General features: G+C 46.1%; 1 protein-coding gene across 1 annotated transcript in view; it reads right to left on the reverse strand.

Annotated features, from left to right (window-relative positions):
* Positions 1-28: 28 nt before the first annotated feature.
* The window catches only part of nhsl2 (NHS-like 2), a gene marked incomplete at its 5' end in the record, with an annotated part of 154,110 nt that continues 129,977 nt past the window's right edge, over positions 29-24,161 (reverse strand). The window contains 7 exons of the mRNA XM_080518808.1: positions 29-2,363; positions 2,979-3,105; positions 3,595-3,892; positions 4,013-5,153; positions 5,250-6,342; positions 8,177-8,359; positions 18,908-19,163. Of these exons, the coding sequence (XP_080374934.1) occupies positions 2,027-2,363; positions 2,979-3,105; positions 3,595-3,892; positions 4,013-5,153; positions 5,250-6,342; positions 8,177-8,359; positions 18,908-19,163 (3,435 nt within the window). The 3' untranslated portion in view covers positions 29-2,026. The remainder of the gene's footprint in view (positions 2,364-2,978; positions 3,106-3,594; positions 3,893-4,012; positions 5,154-5,249; positions 6,343-8,176; positions 8,360-18,907; positions 19,164-24,161) is intronic.

The following is a 24,161-nucleotide window of genomic DNA, read 5'->3' on the forward strand; positions in this document are numbered from 1 at the left end:
CGGAACGACGCACCAGAGGAGGGCAAAAACAAACGGACGCTCTCTCTAACAGATGGACGGAGCAGGAAGGTTTTAGTCTCCAGACATTCCAGAATCCTCCGGGGCTCCGGAACGCCTCCGCTTCACTAATCCACCAGTTCTGGAAATCTCTCGGTTCCACAACCAATTTATCTGAAAATATATATAGAACATTATTTGATTTCCCTCAAAAAAACCCTGAATTGTCCCAGAGTCATCTGAGATCTTTGCTTGATGCTGAACACAGATGTCTTGGATCCCTCTTTCTAGAGTTCCGATCTGGCAGACGCTCCTTCCTTCCTTCCTTCCTTCCTTCCTTCCTCTTCCACGCTTCTCAAAAATCTTTCCTTCTTGTCCTCCACTGATCTCCGTTCTCCTTGACTTCCAGAACCTGTGACGTTCCAGAGACCCCCCTGCGTCTGGAATGTGTGTGAGATCAAAGCAGGGCCACTTTGATCCCGTCCCGGAGAGAAGGAGTGACGGAGTGGAGTGTGACACAAACACACACTCACAATGTGTGACATGTAGTGAGGGAACACACACACACACACACACACACACACACACACACACACACACACACACACACACACACACACACACACACACACACACACACACACACACACACACACACACACACACACACCGCTAGGTCCCCTCTGGTCTGTTTATAGTTCTTAACAGTCCTTTGGTCCCGACACCAGAGACCAACACGAATAAAAACCCTGTTTTAACAACCAGGCCTGCTTCATGCTCTCCGTACAGAAACTCCACAGGCGTGATTTCATCAGCACACACACACACACACACACACACACACACACACACTCACACTTGTGTAGATTGGCCTTTTCTGTTTGTCATCCGCGTGTGTGAATGTTGTGTCTTCCCTTCATCGCGTGGGCAGTTTGTCGTCCGAGGCCTTTTGTACACTATTTTAAGTCTTTGTGTCTGCTCGCTGATAGATGTGTTACATTTATCTTTGTACACGATTACGTACAGTGTGACTCAGTTAAACATGTACAATAGATGGCCACGTTGTTCGTACAGGCAAAAAAAAATAAAGGTACGAAACAACACCCTCTAATCGGGACTCAAAAGATAATGTTTAATGAGAAAATAATGTAGCGGCACGTTGGCCGTGCCATGTAAACCACCTCCGACTCCGGCAAAGAAAGAAAAGTGCTTGCGTTCCAATATGGGATCCGTTTGCGGGAGTGCCTCTGCGGAATGCTTCGGGAAGGTCAACGTCCACGTTCACAGCCGGAGCAGTAAATCTGTGACATGCTCATGCCTCACCTCTGGCGGCAAGAAAGCCCCCGTGTGGTTTTCGATGTAAATCCTGCAGGTCTGTATTTTATCTGTTGAAAAGTCACGGTGACCAAATTCTGGGCGAAATTCCTTCCTTGTTGTTTCACGTCAGTGTGCAGGAGTTGTTCCCGTACCGTCACACAAGAACCGGGTGTACGATCTCTAGCTTAACCCATTTGCGTCTTGGATTCATGTTTTCTTTCCGGGTGGATCGCTGGAACTCTAGATCAGAGGTATTGATCCACTCTCGTGATCGGTGAGCCGGAACACAAGATATCCACAGTATACCTTCATTCCCAGTGTTCGCTTCGTCCGTCCACCGTCCACCGTCCACCGTCCACCGTCCACCGAACAAACTCCCAGGGACCAAAACACGGCGCAGTATTAAAGCATCACCTTCAACCTTTCAACTTCCTTTGAATATATTGTGAGAATTCTGATGTCTTCCTGTCCCAGAGGGGCTGGTCTGATGGGGGACAATTGGTGCTCCAACCGTGGGAGGGACCATTTGTGTCCAACGATGTGCTCCGATTCGATTGGACAGTGGAAATGGTCAATCAGTAGTTGGAGCAATCCGCTTGGACCCGTGGATCAGAAGGTTTGTTTCCCCCGCGGGCGGCAGGTTGTAGAATTGGTTGGTAGCTTCGTTAACAGCAGACGAGCCCGGGTCACTTCTGTGCACAATCCTCTACGTTCACTGGTCGTTTGGTCTGTCGTACCCCGGCGCCGCGTCTCCGCCCTCGCAGTGCGACGTGGCGGCGGTCGAGAACTCGGTGACGCGTCGCGCCAGGGGATTTGTGCTTTTCAGAAGCTCCATGGCGGAGACCCTCGCCCCTCCGCTGGAAGACTTGCTGCCTTTCTTCTGAAGCAGGGCCATGAAGTTCTCGTTGCGGGAACTCGACCTCTGGCTGCCCAGCGTCAGGTTCCGCAGTTCGGTCCCGCCGCTGCTGTGCTTCACCGGCGACACCAAACTCTGGCGGCTGCCAAAGGAGTCCGACGGCTCCTTGCGACCCAGGACCTTTCTCTTCGACCTGGAAGAGACGACGACAGCGTCAGCAAACACGTCAAGTTTCTCTTCCAGTTCCTCATTTTGAGGAGTGGAAAGCTAACATGTACATTAGGGTCTCTGTTCAATCTTGTATGAGATGAAAATATTGACTCTTGGTCTTCCCTTTTCCCTTCTCGCTCGGTCTTCTCTACCTCTCAGGCTATTTTCAGCTCCACACAAGGTAAAATCACCAACACTTGTTGCTTAGTGACGAGCCGTCTTGTGTTACTCAAAGCGTGCCTGCTTCCATGCGTGCGTATGCAAGAGAGAGAAATTCTGCAAAGAACACGGAGTAAGAGCCGCTGGTCGCACAGTAACCCGCCGCACATGTAGCTGTTGCTAGGGAACCTCATATTCTGTCCGCCTCACGCCTTTTCAAACAAGACAATACGTGTTTCATCACATGCTTCGGTGTTATAAAAAGCAGCCAGGGAAGCTCAGAGACGGCTAAAAGCATTTGTGCTCCGGGAACAACTCGCCACTTTCAAAACTGTGAAGCACTGGGGGTTTTTTTTTCAACAGCCATTTGAAGAAAAGTATTTTCCGGCATCATCACAGTTTGTCATTTGAGTGTGTGTGTGTGTGTGTGTGTTCAAACCTGTGTATAATTGTGAACAGGTCTTCAGTGGTGTGCGTCGTTGGCGTGTTGGCCATCAAGTCGTCATCGGTTTCCTCTGCAATGTGGAGAACCATCTTCTCATTAGAGCAGTCGTTCGCGGAGTCATCTGGAAAAGGCAGGGGGGAAAAAATCCTTTTAAAACATGTAAAATACGTGTGGTGCAATGCAGAACTTCTTTTTCGCAGGAATGTTCAAATCCGACTCAATTACAGAAGATTAAGAAACGACGAGATGCGAATGTCATCTTCACTGTTACAAACTGTGTCAACCACTATGTGTTTTGATTTGGTCCAATCCGAGAGCAGTCAGGGCTGATTTCCTCCAAAAACCTGAGGCTTCCCTTCTGGCAGGAACCAGTAGGTTAACACATCAACATCAGCAGGGAAGGATCATAATCAAATGTAGCTCACAGTCTATTGTTGACAAAACAAGCACGTGTAATGAGAAGAAAAGAAATGTTTGATCAAATCCACACGAGGATCACGTTTTTAAAGGCTATGATGGAAAAGTCAACAGAATGATTGTGCTCCTAACGTCATCCTCTGGCCAATAAAGTGCCTTAAAATGACCGTTGCGTTTGGCACTATGGAGGTACCTGTCGCAATCCCAGCGCTCGCCATCTTCGCTTCCATCTCCGTGAGGGAGGAGTCCTGGAGCGATGACTCTTTTGAACTCTCCTCATCTGTTCCCAAGTGGTTCTCGTCTTGGTCCGGCATCTCTGGTACACTGGGAAAGTTCTGAAGATCTTCTGGTGGGAACCCTCCCACCGGAGACCGTAACCCCATGGGGCTGTCGGCCTGTGGCGTTTGGCGGTCCGTGCTGCCATTGGCGGAGGAGTGTGATGACGTTGGGAGAAGCAAGACATTTGGCTTCTTGGGGACTGGAGGTGGAACCTGGAATTATCAAAAGAAACAGATTTATTAGAAAAAAATGAAAGTAAAGAAAGAATCAAAAGGCGCACAGTTTGCATGGACAAGGACACTGCTGCACTTCATCTGTAATGTGTTTATCACCTTGGGTTTCTTTTTGTCTGACAGCTCAGCCAGACAGGAGATTGTCATCCTTGAAGGGAGAGTCTTGCTTTTGTCCTGGAGCTCCGGCGGCTCCTGATTACTGCAGGGCGAGGGGAGTGACCCGCCGTCCCCGGGCCACAGACTGGATTCTGGGTCCGCATCAAACTCAGGCTCTAACACTGGGTCCTCCAGGAGAGGCTGCGGGTCTGGGAGAGGGGGAAGATCGAAGAGGGAATGGGAGTGGGGCAGGAAGCAAGGATCATGTTGGACTGTGCTGGAGTTTGAGTCTTGGACAACAGCAGTATTTGCTGGAGTTTGTGGTGGAGGTTTTTTGGGTTTGGGCTTTCTCATGACTTTGTAGATGTTGCCTAAAGGCACCGGACGGTCCACGGGTGAGGCGGGAGGTGAGTCAAGGGCAAGAGGGGAAGTAGAAGAGGGAGATTTAAGCAGGAGGTTGATGGGCCGTTTGGGCAAAGGGGGCTTGACAGCAACTGGTGGCTTGGGTTTTGGTAGAGTGGGTGGTGGGCTCGGGTCTTCAGCTAGTTCTCTGCCCTGCTGCTCTTCTTCAATGGTGTCAGACGCCCCATCAGGGCAGTCCTCCAGGTCGCCGCGAGAAACAGAGCGAAGACGAATCGTCTTTAGTTCATTTTGGGTTACGACAGGCAGAGCCTGAGATGAGCTGGGACTGATCTTCCCGGGTTTCGCTGCTGTTGAGGTGTCTGAGTGCCGCCTGCTGGCCTTTTGTTTTGGCTTGATTGATGACAGATCCAGATGTGCATTACCCGGCATTTCAAAGGACAATCTCGATCTTGCAGCCGGGTCTTTGGGTGACGGTAGTGATGATTTCCTTTCTGGGATCTTCGGGCGCATTTTACACCCAATTGTGCCAACGGTGCCAGCTTGACTCAGCGGTACAGTCGGGGTGGGCGTCTCTGACTGGCTGGAATAGCCACTTGATGGGGACATAAGTCCGGGTGGTTTGAAGGGTGAGGATGCCTTGAGGTCAGTCTCCATGGAGATATGACAGGGTGAGGTTGCTCTGGAGGTGGAGGGAGAGTCAAGAAGGGACTCAGAGCTTCCTCTGACTTTCATACATTCGATCACTGTGGTACCTGTTGCCGTACTGGATCCTGATAGAGACCTATGAGAGACAAAAATAGAAAAGACATTGGGTATATTTGCCAAACACACTGAAGATATTCCTCATTTACAAGTTGCACAGAATATTTCAATTAACCTGTACGGGTCATTGCTCTTCCACTCTCCCAGCTGCCAGTGAGCAGGGAAAGCCATCTCGGTCTCTGCCTCTCTCTCTGGTGCCTGGACCTCCAGACTTGGAGGTCCATCATGGCCTCCCTGGCCTCGCTCTCTCTCACGAATGTTGTGTATGGAGGCTGAGCTTGGCAGAAGGAAATCTGGCTGGAAGTCTGGGAAATGGTCCCTCGGAATATGGAGACTTTTTGGACGGCCATCTCGGTAAAGACTCCCTTCGTGGTGAATTCTCCCCTCGGCTTCGCCAAGGTTTTTCATGAGGGAGACGCTCCTTACAGGAGGTGGCGGCTTGCGCTTGGATTTCTTGAGCGAGATGGAACGGGAACGTAAGCGCAGACGGCCTTCAGTGCTGTAGTCCGAAGCTGTGACTGAGATTGTGTCTGTGGTACTGGCGCTGTCTTCAGAGCTCCCTCTTGGATAGAGTAGGGCATAGTTCTCACCCAAACCCACAAAATGATGATGCTCCTGTTGGTGATCTCCTGCCATATTGTTCCCATTCCCTGCAGACGTGAAATGACCGTCCGGCTGGTCAATGCCGGCCTCCGAAAAGCAAAAAGATCCCGTATCTGTGGGCGTGGAGAGGGAACGCTCTCTGAATTTGAAGGCGTTCTGCGCTGCAACGGACCGGGCGGATCTCTCCCGTCCTCTCCCCACCTCCACGCCTCCTCCCCCTCTCCCTCCGTCCGCCGCCACCCCTTCTGTTTCACCCCGCTTCCCCATCATTGCCGTTGCAAGAGAGACTCCAGTCTGCCGCCCCGAGGTGTCCGTCACGGATGTGAACGAGCTGGAGTGGGAGCTGACCGACTGTCCCTTGCTCACCAGCATCAGGCCGTCCTGCGACCTCCCTCCCATGGTACCGATGACCGTGTGCTGCTTGGGAGGAACCGCGGGGCCCTTGTTCATGCTGTAGTTATACGGCTCGTTCCATGCTCCGGGAGAAAAGGTGGAGCCCTTGGGTCCGTTCCATGAGGCGGAGGGTGTGTTGGAGCACAGCAACCCAGAGTGGTCCATCACTCCTGGGTGAAGATGGTCTGAGGCACGCAGCCTCAAGTTGTTATCTGAAAAGGAGGGCGAAGGAGAGAAGAATACAATTACTGGAAACAAATTCACCTTGCCGAAAAGTTGTAATAACAGATGTGAGACAAACTGCCTCAGCTCACCGTCACAGCCGTAATAAATTCTACAGCAGATAAACATAAAAGCGGCATAATAAGGAGATTGCTGGTTTTGAAAACACAAAATAGATCAATATCATTCAGTTTACATGCGTGATGGCAAACGTATGAAATGTCTAAAAATAAATAAATAAATAAATAAAATAAAATAAATAAAATAAATACAATAAATAAAATAAATAAAATAAATAAAATAAATAAAATAAATAAAATAAATAAAATAAATAAAATAAATAAAATAAATAAAATAAATAAATAATGATAGCATGTGAAACGGTTTATAGTTATATATAAATAAATAGTTATAATTAAATAAATATTTCCCAGCAACAACTTTAATCAAATTGTAACAAAATACATTTTCACAATGAAGTACAGTAAAATGTTACCATAATTACATTGTATAGTATTTTGCTTTTTCAATCTCGGGTGACATTCCTCTCACTAAAGTATTTGTTTTGTGTTATGCTTCTAACTGTTTGATTATAATTACTTTAAAAAAAACTGTTGACAGTACTTCTATGACCCTGTCAGTCAATATGACACCGCTGCCTCTCAACAAACTTTAAAGCATTCTCATTAAAAGTGAATCTCTCTTGTTGGGTATTTAGAAAATGGTTTTGATTATCCGAGGAAGACTGGAACTGGGTTGCTGTTGAAACACAGCCGCTGGGAACGAGGCATTAAACAAACATTCTCTTTGCAGTTGTGAGGGAGGTCATAAACTGTGTGGCATGACAACACGTATTAATCCTGTTTGCATGACATCGACTTTCACTGAGGATCACTGCTATCGAACAAATGTCACAAGTGTAAACTAATCTTCACTCATAACATCAAAACTGTCAGGATCCATTGGTTTTCTGCTTTGTTTTGATGTCGTAGTTTCTCTTTAATTAAGGCTTTACTCAGGTTAAACTGTTTACTTGGTCCCATTTACATCGCAAGCAAGTGAATGTCTCTGCTGGAGTGAATCCTGTAATTAGACATGAAACGACTCGCCTGGCTTCTGGCCACAGTTTGCTGAGAGAAACAAAAAGTGGAACAAGAAGTAAAAAAAGAGATTGAACAGTTCTCCTGAAGAGAGGCGCAGCAGGGCAGTGGTAAGTGCCGTTGCCTCACAATAAGAGGTTACCGGGTTCAACCCTGCGAGCCTTTCTGTACGGACTTTAGGTGTTCTTTCCATTGCTGCATGGATTTTGTCTGGCAATTTGGTTGTTGGGGGTTTTCTGTTAACCTATGAGTATCATCTGCCATAATGAGAGCCAGTAACAGTTTTCCTTTTTAACCTAGGAAGTTGACACTTTAGTATGTTGTTCTGCTCTCTAAGGATCACACCAACCCCTTAATGTGGTAAAGAGGGTAAATCAAGCATCACAACTCAGTCCAAAACAAGATGAGATTTCTGGGATGTGTTCACATTTCTGGCAGAAACATTGGGAAGCCCCACCTCCTTCCTGAAGCTACTTCCTGTTTGGGAGGGGCTTATGAAACGACTCCACCAGATTTTGACTTGACTTGATTTTAAGAGAAGAAATAGGCAGATGACACGTTTGCCACGTTACATTTCGAGAGATGTTTTTATGTAACCTCATGAAAGGACAAAGTTTTTTTTTAGCTGTGGACCGACGGAGGTGTTGCGCAGTTTGGAGAGAGACAGAGTGGACCTGTACACACAGAAAAGGGGCGAGCGAGGAGGGGGAAGGCTCACACACACCTGCCGGAGAGTTTGCGTCGAGGTCGGAGTGCGTCTTCCTCAGAGGCAGGTTCTGGTGGGGGGTGTCGGTGACGGGCTCCAGCGAGTGGGGCTGGTGGGGGAAGGGCTCCCCGGGGGAGGGCGATGGAGACGGGGAGTGCTGGAGGAGGTCCACGCACTGAAGTTTCCCTCCTCCTCCGTCACCTGCAGCAGAGAGAGGGAACAGGAGCAGCGAGGTCAGCGTGACGCAGGCCGGACTAATTCTACCTGACGTGCAGGAAATTCAATAAAAAAACATTAAATCCAATCACGCTGTTGACGCGGCAATACGCATTAGATTATAACTGTGAGGAGATGTGAAGGGAACAATCTGATTGAGAGCTTCTTCTGATTTGAAGTCAACCTTTTAAAAAGCTGCGGTGTTCTCAAGTCAGGTCTTCAAAGGTGGTTCAGACAAACAGCATTGACTGTTTTCATTCCACTCAGCATTTTCACTCACTGGCTGGATTTCCAGTGGAAGACAAGGCACTGTCAAATAAACCCAGACATTTGCATTGAGAGAATCAGCTGAAGATACATCATTTATGTGTTTTGACACACGTCAATCCATCCATCTCCTCTATGGACGGGGAGCCGTTGTGACCACGACTCTGATATCATCCATATCATCCACACAGCGCTGTCTCAGAGCAGCGGTGTGGCCGCGGCATCATCCTGGAGTGAAGACCATGGGGTCTCCTTGAGAATTAGAACCAACCTGGAAACACTAGTCAACCTAGAGTTTAGTAATGAAAGCTGCTTTCGGCTTCTTTCCCCCCAGAATCCCACACACAACTTAAGCAGAAAGCACAAGCCAGAAATCTGACTGAAACCGATATCATCAGTTTGAAGGTAATTTTAGATTCTGATTCAATTTTCTCACCGTCATATCAGCAAGGTCATTAAAACCTAATTTCTCCTGTTTGAGGAACATTGTCGAAGTCAGACCTGCTCATTACAGGAACATGATAAGATCACATATTTTGGATATGTGCCTTTATTAAAGATATTCACCAGCCATGCCAAAATCTAAATGATAAATACACCCATTTGATTATGGAACTACCTCCTCCGTTACTGAATCGAGGAAAGAAGTTATTTTTCTGAGTTTTGTTTCATTTCTGTGTGTAAATAATAGTACTGTCAATCACAACATTGAACGGCAACAAAAACCTGCAAAGTTGTTTTCTCACAACAAAGAAATTAACATCTACTTAATTTTAGAAGTTAGTTTCAAGCACTTACAAGGCAGGTGTTTTCAGTGTTGGTATTTCCAGTTGCTGTAAGCTCAGCTGATTTATAGCAAATGCTGTAGTGAGATCTGTTGTTCTATTGTTGCTGTTGAAGTCTCAGAGCAGAACGTAATCCAAAGAGTCGTTGAAGGAAGCAGGTGCCAACTTGATCACCTCCATAACACACGACGTAGCACCGCACTCGTCCAGAGAACTCAGTAAAACTCTGCCAGGCTTCTATTCACTCATTAAGTCATTAGTCTTTTCTTCAAAAACGTGTAAATTGGTGACGAGAATTAGCATTAGACAAACTGTGTGAAAATAAAACGGAGCAATCCAAACGCTGACATTTAAAGCTAACCTTAGGGCAAAGACCTAACATAGGCCTACAGCTTAGTATCCTGTATGTATGTATGTATGTACGTATGTATTTTACTAACTTACACGGACAGACAAGGACCAATCGGTTAGATTTTGGGACGTTAATGGCTAACTACTTCTGAATAAATTCCAAACACCTGCGACATTTTTTTTCCCCATATACAGTGGAGGAGAGAGGCCCCTCAAGGAGGAGCTCAAAGGAGATCAGCGTCTGTTGCCATGGAGACGCTCCCTGCTCAGTGTTTCACACAGTGACGTAGCCACCTGAGCTACCCAGTTAGCATCAATATGAGCTGGCGGCTCTCATGCTAGCGATGCTAACACGGTTCTGCAAACTAATGAGGCGTTGGCGGAGGTCTGCGCTCTACCGAGTGTAGCTCTAGTTCACGAGTCACTGAGAGCCTCTGGAAGTCCAAAGACACAAGATGGACTTTGGTCATTATGTTGGACTTGGAGTCCAACAGCGCATGCTTTTTTTCTGTTGTCTCGTCACTTTCTTCATTCACGCGGTGTGTATTGTTTCCCCACAGCCTGCCCATTTGGCTCGTTCACCGAGCGCCATTAGAGAAGTCCTTCCCCTCTGTGCACCAACCGAACTGGAGTGTTTGAGTCGAAGCCGCTCCCGCCGTCCAGCAGAGACGACTCAGCCATCGAGTGGCGGTAAATACGACTTCCTGTCCGGCTGTCACGCACTCGTTCTCTCCCTGCCGCTCCGTCTGCCTCTTTAATCACGGACATTGGGGCGAAGCGCTAAGTTTGCATCCTCTGTCTTCGTTAGCCAACATTTGGCTGGTCTGGTCTCTCCTCCGGACTGTTTGAATCGTTTTGTTTCTGCTGCAGTCATAAATATCATTAATAAAACTATCAGCCTTTACCTCAGAGACGATTCTGCAAGACATTCATTTTGCAGCAGTTGCACAACTTGACAGACCAAGAAAACGACTCCTGTTTTTGGCCTCTACAACAAGTTCTAACACAAAACACAGCATACCACTACATAATACATCACAATAAATCACAATAAATCCGATGAGCGGTCTGGAAGAAAGAGCTCCGCCAGAAGGAGCAGATTTCAACAAACGTATTCCTCCTTTTTATTCCACACTGCCATTGACAGGATTTGACGGAGCTACTTCTTATTGTCATAACTCCTTGACCCTTTATGATGCCTCCAAAATTATAAAACTACCAGAAAGACAAGATTTGAGAGTGTGTCACACGATCCTAACTGGACAATCAAATTTCATCCAGGACGTATACGGTCATTCTGGGGGCCCGACTCTTTGTGGCTTCTTAATAGTCTTTTTCTTTGATGACCTTTGTTGCGAGTCACATGAGGTCACATGGCGCTCAGAGCTCTTGTGACTGACAATGACCTTTTGAAGTTGGATTATTGAAATTGTTTGGGTCCCGGGGTGTCGCTGCAGGTCTCTTGGACAAACCACACACACACTCAACGGAGTGACCCGCGACGAGTATCAGGAGGCCTCCGAGCCACGGATACCACCAGTGTTTTGGATTAATTGGCTTCCCTGTTAACTGGTGATCGGCACAGCAGAAGTTAAAAAACCCACCGAAATCCGTAGCTGTGTTGACGAACACCATTTAACTGCATTTCCACTCAAGTGTACAGTATCGTACTGTTTGTTTGTCTTATTCTAACATCAGCTGGTGGCAGAAGTCACCAGTTGACAGGGGCACCAGTGAAACCGAAACACCGGACAGTGAAGCACGGTCGTAACAATCCACGTTTTTGTAGTATTAACAATTTGAGCTGATATCCAACACAGAGTGGTAGCTCTAAATACATGTCCAGTCCACGTCGGGAGAGAGAGACATTCTATCGCTGAACTCTGATGACTCCGCCCACGCCGCGGTGGCACTATGTTGTAATGGACGCAACCGAGTCGAGTGGAAAATCATGTTAGACACGATGAAAAAGATCCAGAAGGGAAACAAGAAGTCAAACATGCAGTGTCTCGCTGTTCAAATGCAACACCAGCGAAAGACAGAGACCAAACATGGCCGCTTCTAAAAGATAATGAACTGCCACTGATTTTTCAATCCAGAGCTGCAGTCGGGTACTTTTACTACTTTTACTGGCCGTCTAGTCAACGTGTGGTCACTTCCAGAGCGGCGTCCAATTAGACACGCATCCAAAACTGTGCAGAAATGGATTGGCGGTGCTGGAGAGGGCGCAGTGTGGAGCCGACGGGGATTTAGCGAGCAGTTCTGAAAAGTTCCGCTGCCTTTTGGATTCCTGCTGGATGGAGGCGCTTCAGGTAAGCCGAGAGGATTAAACCCGTCTGCAGCCTGCATGAATGCCTCACACACACACACACACACACACACACACACACACACACACACACACACACACACACACACTCACACACACACACACACACACACACACACACACACACACACACACACACACACACACACACACACACACACACACACACACACACTGCCCGGCTTTGTCTTTCTTTCAGAACTTTTTTTTTTTTAAAGACTGTGTGTTTCAAAGGAAAAGACTTTGTTCTACTGCAAGTAACTATATATATTTTTTTAATTCCTTCTCAAGATTTGACTGCAGCATCATTATTGAATAAATGTGCAATAGTTGCTCCTGCTATATAGTGAACATTTAAAAATACACCAAATCGTTTGTTTTTTTTGTTGTTTTTTTTCACTTTCGTGAAATCATGTCCTTCATTTTCTTGCCATTTTGTGTTTCTTGACTTGAGGTGTTTCTGGCAAAAGGCAACTTTGTTCAAGCTTTTGCTTGCAGAAATGATTCAGAACCAACTGATAGTAAAGCACAAGCTTCATTATATTGTTGTAGAACAATCAAATCCCCTTTGCTGCATCTCATTTGTTTAATAAATATAAAGTCACTAAGCCTCCTAAAGTTTTTAAAGAGTGCCACCCAACAAGCTGCCACCATGAGCAGCGACTGACGATATGTTTACTCCTAATCCCAGGATTATTTCTTGATCGTTGCCCAAAACCTGCCAAACGCTTGATTTCAGCCTCGAGACCAGACGTTATCTTTCTTCTCTGGTCGAAGCCAAACGGCGGCTTTAGTGTCCTGAGCTCAACGCGCAGTCAAATAATTGACTTGTAGAAATAAAGAGATGCACCGCAGCGTTTATTTAACAGGAACTACAGTTCACTTTAAAGTACACAGTCGTTTCACATCCACTTGCCTCTGGCTGCTTTCTATGCTAATGCTCGGAAAGCCTCCTCCTCTCATTAACATCACGTCTCAAACAGTCTCGAACAGTTAAGTCTGGTAGCGTGGGTGAAACTCTGCAATGTAAACCTCCACCTAGCAGGTGATTCTGCTGGAAGACGGTGATGCCGGCTGCGTGGTACGCGAGGGCGTGACGTGACGTGGAGAGAATAAACAGAATCCCGCACACGCTTTCTTTTGTGTTTCGCCTCCATTTGCTCGCTGCTCCGATCGTTGCGTCCTGTTTCTCCCTCCGGTGAGGCGTTTTGTGACGTGATTCTAGAAAACTGAGGTTGATCCGAAACAGGAAGAGTGTGCAAAGTCCTGTAAAGTTTTCTAACGAGGCTGTGTGTTCCAAGTGCTTTTCAAACACATTCATCAGCGTGGAAGGAAAGAAAAGATCTGATAGACAGAAGATTTTCCTCGTTTGAGGCTGCATGTATATCCACAATATCTCTGGTTCATTTTGAGAGACGTCCTTCATACTTCACATTTAAATACACAGGAAGGCCTGGAATTGAACCGTGACTTTGGATAGGCTGTTAACCACTACATCAGTATCACAGACGTTCATGAGATCAGTGTTTTTCAACCACTGTGTCGCGGCACACTGGTGTTTCTGCGAGATCTAGTCAGGTGAGCCGTGGGAAATTATCCAATTTCACATTTTTTTCTCAAAAACATTTGCTCTCACAGCCGACAGTGTGTTGAAGAGTAATCATGTATAAATACTCTTCACCACTAGATGGCAGCACAGAACTTTGCCAGTGAAATCGAAACTGACAGACGTCAGTGTGGTTAATCTCCACCTCCTGCTACCATCTTGTATCAAAGTACTGTGTCAGTGACAGTGATGGAGAAGTTTTTGAAAAGGAAGAATGTGAACCAGGATCTCAGCTCTTCATCCATCAGGTCCAGGTTTCACACTGAGGGAGTCACTATTAAAAAAAGAAATTGGGAAATACTTTTTTCTGTATTTATTTGATTCCTGTTGATAAAACTTTGATGACAAAGACTTTATATTGTTAATAGAGGCTACAGAGTTTCACATTTTAACATTTTCGGATGGTGGTGTGCCTCCAGATTCTTCCAAAGAAAAAAGTGCCTTGGCTCAAAAAAGGTTGAAAAACACTGTTCTAGATAATAATTAAAATATTGATCAGGCGTCACGTTTTGTGAATATTCCAGCACTAGTTTTCCCCTCCGTGTCGCCTTCAGCCCGTCTCTGCATGATTGTCTGGAGGAAGAGGGAAGAGCGCCGCTCATTCATGAAAATCGCTGGACCGAGATGAGCGGGAGCAGAGAGACGGGCGGAGGGAAGGAGGAGATCAACGCTCTCACTCTCTCTCTCACTCTCTCGCTCTCTCTCTCTCTCTCTCTCTCTACTTCATTCATTCATTAATCTTTCATCGTGTATCTCCAATGTTTCTTCTCCATCTTCACCTCCTCTGCTCTTTCTTTGTTTCTATCTTTTTCTTCCTTCCTACTTTTGGTGAGTGGGGGGGTGTGAGGAAGAGGAGGAGGCGAGAGGAAGAGTGGTGCGTTACCATGGCAACAGCAAACTGGCTGCATGCTACCTGTTCGCTGGTTTAGAGAGAGAGAGAGAGAGAGAGAGAGAGAGAGAGAGACAGAGAGAGAGAGAGAGAGACAGGAGGAGGTGAAGGGAGCAGAAAGCAGGAGTCACTGACAAGTTGGATTAGTTTGAGATTGTGAGCGATCAGACAGCGAGGTGGAAGCACGGACACTGTGCTCGTATCCCTCCACAGCGAAAAACAGTCCCCGACAAATAAATCCCCCACACTCGTGACCCGCCGGGGGACGGTCTCTTGGGTCTCTTGGGTCTGGGTCTTCTCACGACAGTCAGCTGGATCATGAGCGAAGGAACAGAGTCGGAAGAGAAGTCTCTTCCCTTCATCTCCTCCCGTCTCTGGCTGCTGGTTTTTTGTGTGTGAAGCGAGTGGATCCCCACCAAGTGCACCACCATTACGGCTGACCTTCTCCTCCTCGCCACAGCGGGTGAGGAGGGTGAGGCAGAGCGACACGATGGGGGGAGGAGGAAGAGGAGAGATGTTTAAACTGGAGATGGATACGAGTGGGAAGGAGGGGAGCGGCGCCCGGTGATGAAGCGGTTGCTATGCCGAAAAACCAGGGGGACCACACCACACACACACACACTCACACTCACCTACACACACACACTCACACACACACATACACACACACACACACACACGCACCACACACACACACACATACACACACACACACACACACATACACACACACATGCACCACACACACACACACACACACACACACACACACACACACACCACACACACACACACTACACACACACTACATAAACACACACACACACACACACCACTCACACACACACCACACACACTACACACACACTACACAAACACACACATACCACTACACACACACACACCACTCACCACACACACACACACACACACACACACACACACACACACACACACACACACACACACACACACACACACACACACACACACACACACACTCACACACACACACACACACACACAACACACACACACTACACACACACACACACACACACACACACACACACACACACACACACACACACACACACACACACACACACACACACACCACACACACACACACACACACACACACACACACACTACACACACACACCACACACACACACACACACACACACACACACACACACACACACACACACACACACACACACACACGTCACGACTTGAAAATGTTCTCGACGTCAAGTGGTGTTTCTGCAGCAGCGTCCTCCTTAAAGCTCCTGTCACGTCGTCGCCTGTTGAAAAGCTGCGGTGCTTTTTAAACCAGCCAGTGAAACGTGTGAGTGTCAGACCTCCGGGCCTGAGCGTGCAGAACTGGAACAAAAAGAGTGGGGGATCTGCACGCCGGGCTCGTTCGCGAGTCCCGCTCCGACGTGCACTCAAATGCGAGGTTCACGCAAAACGGCTGCTCGTGGAGTGCATTTAAGGTGGAGGACGTGACGGAGACGAGCTGCGGAAGTTCAGACGAGCGTCGGATTGTTTCGCACGCAACCACGACAAGTCTGTTCTGTTCATCTCAGCTGGTCTGTTGCTGCTTCTTGTTGGTTGTCGTTTCCAAGGTAGCGGCTCTTCGTTCTAGCCCAGGGGTCGACAACCTTTAATGCTCAAAGAGCCATTTGGTACAGTTTTCCACTAAACTCAACACCCAGAGAGCCGCACATTTTATTTTGACAGTCCCACAGGAAGACCATGCCAGGAGGACACGATACACAAAACCTTCTTCACTGCTGGTTGACAACTTACAACTAATAAACTAAACTACATGAACTAAACAACAAAAACACAATTATTACCAACACTACAAACCTAACATAACCCCCAATAATTACATTTAAAACACGACAAACAGAAACTCCCATAATGCATTGCAGCTCTCAGCTCCTTTATTGCTACACATTATTAAAATGGAAGATAAATGTGGATTGTTAGAACCATGAGTGTGAGTGTTGTGTCTTTAATGTCCTGTAGTTGTTGTGTAATTCACTAGAATGTTCCGTCACTCTCAACAAGTCTGGAATGAACCTCCTGGAATTGTCGCAGTTTTACTGTGAAAGGTACAGGAAGCTCCCAGCTTCAGACACCAGTTGAGCCGCTGTCATGACCTGCAGCCGCAATTCTACCTTCTTCATCCATTATTGTTGTAATGATGTTACATCGCTGCGTCGTTCACGACCCTACATTGTACCACTCTTTGTAGAGGGACTGAGCTCTGGGTGGCCTTGCCTCCTTACGTCCCTCTCTGGGTGGCCTTGCCTCCTTACGTCCCTCTCTGGGTGGCTTTGCCTCCTTACGTCCCTCCAGGATGAACTGCAGTGGGACCGAGGCTCAAGGAGCCGCAGTGGAGGGACCAAAGAGCCGCGGGTTGCCGACCCCTGATCTATGTTAACCTCAGTTAAAACCACTTTACAACAATCTCGTCTTTTGTTTAGACTGAGAGGCCTCCAGTGATGAAAACTATACTTCTTTGAAACAGCAAGTGGATAGAGAGCAATTATTAAGACTCTTTCATTAGCATAGCTGTAAAGGAATACGAGTAGCTTCATTAGTCCCTTTTAGAAAATGAAGGTGTTTTTGGCAGCTGGTTTACTGGAAATGACAGTTAATCTGAGTTTAGGGAAAACAAAAGCTTTACCAGGTATATTTCCAAACAAGAAAGCATTTCAGAATTCGTTGAAAAGAAAAAAAAAGACATTCGTGTTGGTGTCTTGGACATTAGCAAACACGTGCAAACAAAAGCGTCAGCACTCGGTTATTAAAACCTTTTCCAGCAAATTGCAGACGACTGTGATCCAATAAAAACAAATACGTAACCATCGCAAGGCTGAAAAGACATTTTCTGAATGGGAGAAGTGACATTTCAAACGGGTATATCAGTTCATTCTGTGCTTTTTGTCCCGTGATTGAAACATATTCAGGTCGCCTTTCACTTGGTGTGTGACAGTGGCACAAATATTCACCCTAAAATATTTCTATTTTCTCCGTTTCCTCACAATAATAGCCTTTTGATACTGACGGAAAAACAAAGCCAAAAGATGAAATACTTGAAAATGCCTGATATAGAAATCCAATGACACCATATTAAGTGTGGTGGATATTGATCTCACTGCACTTCATGGGAGCGTCTGGACGTCACAGTTGGAGACAATAAAAAGTCTCCACAATGAACAGGAGGGGAGAGGCTGTCCGCTCATTTAAATTAAGATAATAAAGATAGAAATATCCTGTTTGCGTCACTTCAAATCTAATGGTGAATCCAAACCTATTGAGGTCATTATATGGAGTTCAGAATCACTGGCGTCATTCAGAAACGTCTTCTTTTCTACTCATCGCTCATTTGTTAACCATCGCGACCTCTTATATTGCAATTAAGTTTTATAAATAAAGCATCACCTGAATAAAATACGAAAGGAGATTTTTGTGGAGGTACAATATTTATTTGTGTTACAAATTCCCTGTGAAGTGTATTGTGTGTTGTGTTAGAATAGGGGTTTTTCGTCAGGCATTATTTTGGACAGCCCAGTCAGGTGATGGGGTCCTCGGTGAACGGAGTTTTTCTGATAATAATAAGACGGTAGTGAACTCCTCGTTACATGTTGAACGCGTTCGTGAAGAAGTAAATCCTTAATAGTCATCAAGCCTACAAGTGTTCATATTCAGTGTCGAGGTCGGTAGATGTGTGTTCCGTAACAGCTCTGTGTCATTTAGCTCGGATGTGAATGAAGCTAATGCTAATCGGCTAACTCTGCATGAGTGCGACACTATAAGGGATTTAAGTCAGTTTGTGGAGTATTATTACCACCGGTTATTGATTTGTACGTTCTTTATGTGTTACAGAAAACCATTCATTCATCGTTCATCATTCATTCTACATTTTGCATCATTCTGCATTGTTCTTCAGTCATCTATTCTTCGATAATTATACATTCACTTATTCATCATTCGACTCCATTAAAAGGGATAAAGTCAACACGCGGTGTCCATTTCTGCTCTCTGACCGGAGTCGCCGTCCTGGATAAAGTGTTCCGCGCATAATCGTCAATAATTTATTTATTTATTTAGAATTTTTCTTTGATTTGCATTAATTTTAGCCTGTAAATGTATCATCATCATCATTATTGAGTCATTTGAGGAACGCCAGGAAATCCAAAACTGAAAATGTGTTTCAAGGCGAAGTGATATTTTTGCGAGTCTAAAAAACGACAATACGTCAGCGAAACGTCACGAATCTCACCTGACGTGATGTCTGGCGGCAGGAAGCCGGCCGGCGTGCGCCTCCCCAGTGGGTGCCAGCGGGGCTTCTCGGCCACGGGCGGCCCGGCGTTGGCGGACGTGGCCGTGCTGCTGCTGCTGTTGTTGCTACTCCAGCCCAGGGGGGGGCGGTCCGAGCTGCAGGGGGACGGCGACGGGGAGGGCGACGGGTCGGTCGCCGACCTCAGGCCGAACACGGAGGAGGCGGTTTCATCTTCGTACAGCTGCTTGGACGCAGGCTGCGGAGAGGAAAAGCGTCACGGTGTAAAGCGTGGGAGGACGAGTACAAGTACTGACCTTCAGTTACTTGCCCATTCAGAGTACTTAGTGAATCCTATTACAATTAAAACTGTTTGAAAATGTGTCATTTACATCTGATGATTTCAAGTTCAAACATTCACTGTGACTTTGTCTTAGCCTTGGTGTTGCAACAAATAAACAAACAAATAAATAAATAATAAATAAATAAAGAACTAGATTATTGAAGGTCATTTCTAAAAGAGCGGACTGGTGAGCAGTGAGGAGTTTTTGCTCCAATCTAAACCTCCAGAGATTGTTTGTCTGATCACGCAGAGACGTGATCTTCTCTCTGGTCCAACGTCTTCATGACGTGACGGCCGAAGGCTGAAGTGCAACGTTTCCCAATGTCCAACAACTTTTCATCCAACTGTCACTTCGTACTCCGTATGAGAACCATACATGAAGGCCATGCGTTGCTACGAACCGCTTCCACTATGTTGCGTTGCCACAAACCATATTTGCTACATTGCGTTGCCACAAACCACCTCAGCTACGTTGCGTTGCCACAAACCACCTCAGCTACGTTGCGTTGCCACAAACTGCCTCCACTATGTTGCGTTGCCACAAACCACCTCAGCTACGTTGCGTTGCCACAAACCACCTCAGCTATGTTGCGTTGCCACAAACTGCCTCCACTATGTTGCGTTGCCACAAACCACCTCAGCTACGTTGCGTTGCCACAAACCACCTCAGCTATGTTGCGTTGCCACAAACCACCTCAGCTATGTTGCGTTGCCACAAACCACCTCAGCTATGTTGCGTTGCCACAAACCACCTCAGCTATGTTGCGTTGCCACAAATCACCTCAACTATGTTGCATTGCCACAAATCACCTCAGCTATGTTGCGTTGCCACAAACCACCTCAACTATGTTGCGTTGCCACAAACCACCTCAGCTATGTTACATTGCCACAAACCACATCTGCTACATTGCGTTGCCACAAACCACCTCTACTACATTGCATTGCCACAAATCCCTTCTGTTATGTTGCGTTGCTGTGAACCGCCTCCACTATGTTACATTGCCGTGAACCTCCTCCGCTACGTTGCGTTGCCACAAATCTCCTTGGCAACACACATCTCCAACACGCTGAAGCTGAAGCATGTGCGTAACACACAAGCTGAGTTTAGCGTTAGCTGACTTTAATCATGTTCAGCGTGTAGCATTGCTGGTGTGTTAGCCCCGGAACTCTTTAGCATGTAGCATGCAGCATGTAGCATGGCTCAGAGTAAAATTCTTCTGATCCACTGAGCAGATAAACTAATAAGTGCCATCAGGCTCACTCTGCCGGTCCCAATGTCTGTGGCGATTAAGTTGCTGGTGTTGCACCAACTCTCTCTCTCCTTCTCTTCCTATTTTGGCCGAACGTAATTTACAGTCTCTTACTTTTGTTATTCTCACTAATATTAAATACTCTGCAAACTGCTCGCCCTGTCGTCTCCCTGCTGCTGATGGATGACATCATGTGATACTCGCCGGGTGACACTGGAGGTTCACTGGTATCGGTATCGTAGCATCTCTATTTGACTTCCCTGGAAGTTTATGAGCTTCAGTATTTCAAATATTTACAGTAAAACACAGGCATTCATTTCTAACCTTCGAGGCCGAGACCATCTTTTTTTTGCTCCGTTTTGTTTGCCACCATGTCTTCAGCGTCTCAAAACCAAAATAATGAGCTTCTACCAGCCACAACCAGACGCAATACTTAAAATACCAAAACAAAGATTCTTCAACATTTTTAACCAAAAAGAGATGTTTTTAACAATTATGGTTAGTTTGCTTATAAAACGAAATATTTTATATTTGATCCATTTTTGCTGTTTTAGCCATTTCAACTGAAATTTTGTGTTCTTCCTCTACAGCTTTGTTTTCTTGATTTTAGTGTTTCAGAAGTGTTTTTTTTCCTTTCATCCAAGGAGATTAAAAACAGTCTCTTTGAGAAAATGAGTGTGATGATAAAATAATGAGCTCTCTTTTCATATAAAACGTGTTCTGCTCGCTCCGCGGAGCCGTGGCGGACGGCCTAAACACCCCCTGACCTCCACAACCATCTGAAAGGCGCTAAAACATTGTTTGATGTTCCGCAGATGTGCTTTGTGGGAAACGAGTGGATTCAGCTGCTCCTGCGGCAGGAAACGTCGCCGACGAGGCGAGAACGATCTGACGACAAAAAGCTGACAGGAAACGTGTGGGACAGAGTTTTAACAACTCACCCTTGAATATTTCAAAACTTTGATAAGTGAAACTTTGATATCACTTGCAACTGGGGTTGCAAAATTCCGGGAATTTTCAAAGTTGGAAGCTTTCCATGGGAATTGATGGGAATTAACAGGACAGTTGTGGCTCCAACACACTTTACCTCCACCTGTGTGACTGATGTGAAACAATAAAGGTTTGTGTAGGGCTTTCAGTCGCCTCGAAAAAAGCGCTTAGTCAGCAGCTTCCTTTACTGTAGGACGAATCCTTATTAATGGTGAGTTTTTAAAAATATATATATTTGAGTTACTTTACTTCTACTGATCCCCTGAAATTAATGACGACCAATCTATTTGTAGGTAATATGAATTATGAGTTAAAACGTAGTGTGTTGTGTTACAATATGTGATCATCTGTCATGCAGGCCTCAACACAACAACCTGTGCTTGATTGTCTCATTCAGTGACTTTTCACACGTATTATTGAAAGAACGTCTGATCTAAAGTCATTTTATTCAGGTGTCACGTGCATCGTCAGCTCAGTGACAATTCAGTTATTTATAGATGCTTATTTAACCACAGAGACGGTCCTCATGTAAAGTGGGCGTGGCTTTGAGTTTTAATCAGTCAGTTTGAATCAATTTGTTCAAAAAGTGATGCCAGGAAATCAGTTGTTTAGTCGCTTCAGTTGATCTTTTAAGAGATGCTTCTTTTCCAGTGGATCTATGATGGCCAATACTTATGACTCCATATTTTCAGGAGCACAAGTGATCCACCAACCACAATAGTTTCATGGGGTTCAATGTGTAGGACCAAACATTGACCACGCCCCCAACAGACCACGCCCACTTTGGCTGTCAGAATTCTGTGGTTTGAGCCGAAATAGCTCAGTTGGGAGAGCGTTAGACTGAAGATCTAAAGGTCCCTGGTTCAATCCCGGGTTTCGGCAGCCATGTGAACCTTTTCAGAAGCAGCATATGTCAGAGTTCTTTACTGCTCAGTCCATTCAGGGTCAAAGAGCAACGAGGCAAAGTCCAGCTGACAAAAGGTGACTTTTGACACTTTATCTTTTAAGAGATGCTTCTTTTCCAGTGGCTCTATGACGGCCAATACTTAATATATACTCAATACTTTTAGGAACCAAAGTGATCCACCAACCCCTGTAATGTTCATCAGGTTCATTGTGTGGGACAAAATATTCGCCACGGCAACTGAAAATGCCACACTAACACACAGAAGAAGTCTCTGTGGCGCAATCGGTTAGCGCGTTCGGCTGTTAACCGAAAGGTTGGTGGTTCAAGTCCACCCAGGGACGGCTGTGATCCAGCTTCTTGGAACATTTGGTTTTTCACAACAGACCATTTGTCTTACGTGGGGATGAGCAACCATCACCTCCCTCCATGCAATGTGCTCTTTATTCTGGACCTCCTTCCCTGGATCTCGCTCTGGCTCATGAACACATGAACCCTCTGCTGACAGACCCAAAGCCAGTATCTCCCAGAACTCCCCTCCATTTTGTTAGACTGACCAATGTAGTCAAGCTCAGACTACAAACACATCAATCCACTTTGAAGATAAAAGCACATAGCTTACATTGAGATGTCGTCTTTTTGGTGACTCCATTGCACACAGGACCAGCAGCAGTGACAGTTGATGTTTTCTTCCCAAATGGAGGATTTGCATTGTGATTTAGAAATTTCCTTTCTGACCTCATAACAAGTGAGGTTGAAGTTGGACCATTGAGGCACCCTCATGAAGCTCTCGTCCCTGGGTGGGCTACAACCTCCATCCTTTCTCTTAACAGCCGAACGCCCTACCTGACTGATCCACAGAGACGGTCCTCATGTAAAGTGGGCGTGGCTTTGAGTTTTAATCAATTTGTTCAAAAAGTGATGCCAGGAAATCAGTTGTTAAGTCGCTTCAGTTGATCTTTTAAGAGACGCTTCTTTTCCAGTGGATCTATGATGGCCAATACTTATGACTCAATAGTTTCAGGAAGTGATCCACCAACCACAATAGTTTCATGGGGTTCGATGTGTCGGACCAAACATTGACCACGCCCCCAACAGACCACACCCAATTTGGCTGTCAGACTTCTGTGGTGTGAGCCGAAATAGCTCAGTTGGGAGAGCGTTAGACTGAAGATCTAAAGGTCCCTGGTTCAATCCCGGGTTTCGGCAGCCATGTGAACCTTTTCAGAAGCAGCATATGTCAGAGTTCTTTACTGCTCAGTCCATTCAGGGTCAAAGAGCAACGAGGCAAAGTCCAGCTGACAAAAAGTGACTTTTGACACTTTCTCTTTTAAGAGATGCTTCTTTTCCAGCGGCTCTATGACGGCCAATACTTAATATATACTCAATACTTTTAGGAACCAAAGTGATCCACCAACCCCTATAACTTTCATAAGGTTCATCGTGTGGGACAAAACATTGGCCACGCCCCCTGAAAATGCCACACAAACACACAGAAGAAGTCTCTGTGGTGCAATTGGTTAGTGCGTTCGGCTGTTAACTGAAAGGTTGGTGGTTCAAGCCCACCCAGGGACGGCTGTGGTCCAGCTTCTTGGAACAATTGGTTTTTCACAACAGACCATTTGCCTTACGTGGGGATGAGCAACCATCACCTCCCTCCATGCAATGTGCTCTTTTTCTCAGGTTGGACTTTCCTCAATCACTTCAATATGAGCAACAGTCTGAACTCTGTTTGACTTCACATCACAGTGAGCGTCATCAAAGACAAGG

Source organism: Blennius ocellaris (assembly GCF_963422515.1).
Source record: "Blennius ocellaris genome assembly, chromosome: 23".
Taxonomy (NCBI): Eukaryota; Metazoa; Chordata; class Actinopteri; order Blenniiformes; family Blenniidae; genus Blennius; species Blennius ocellaris.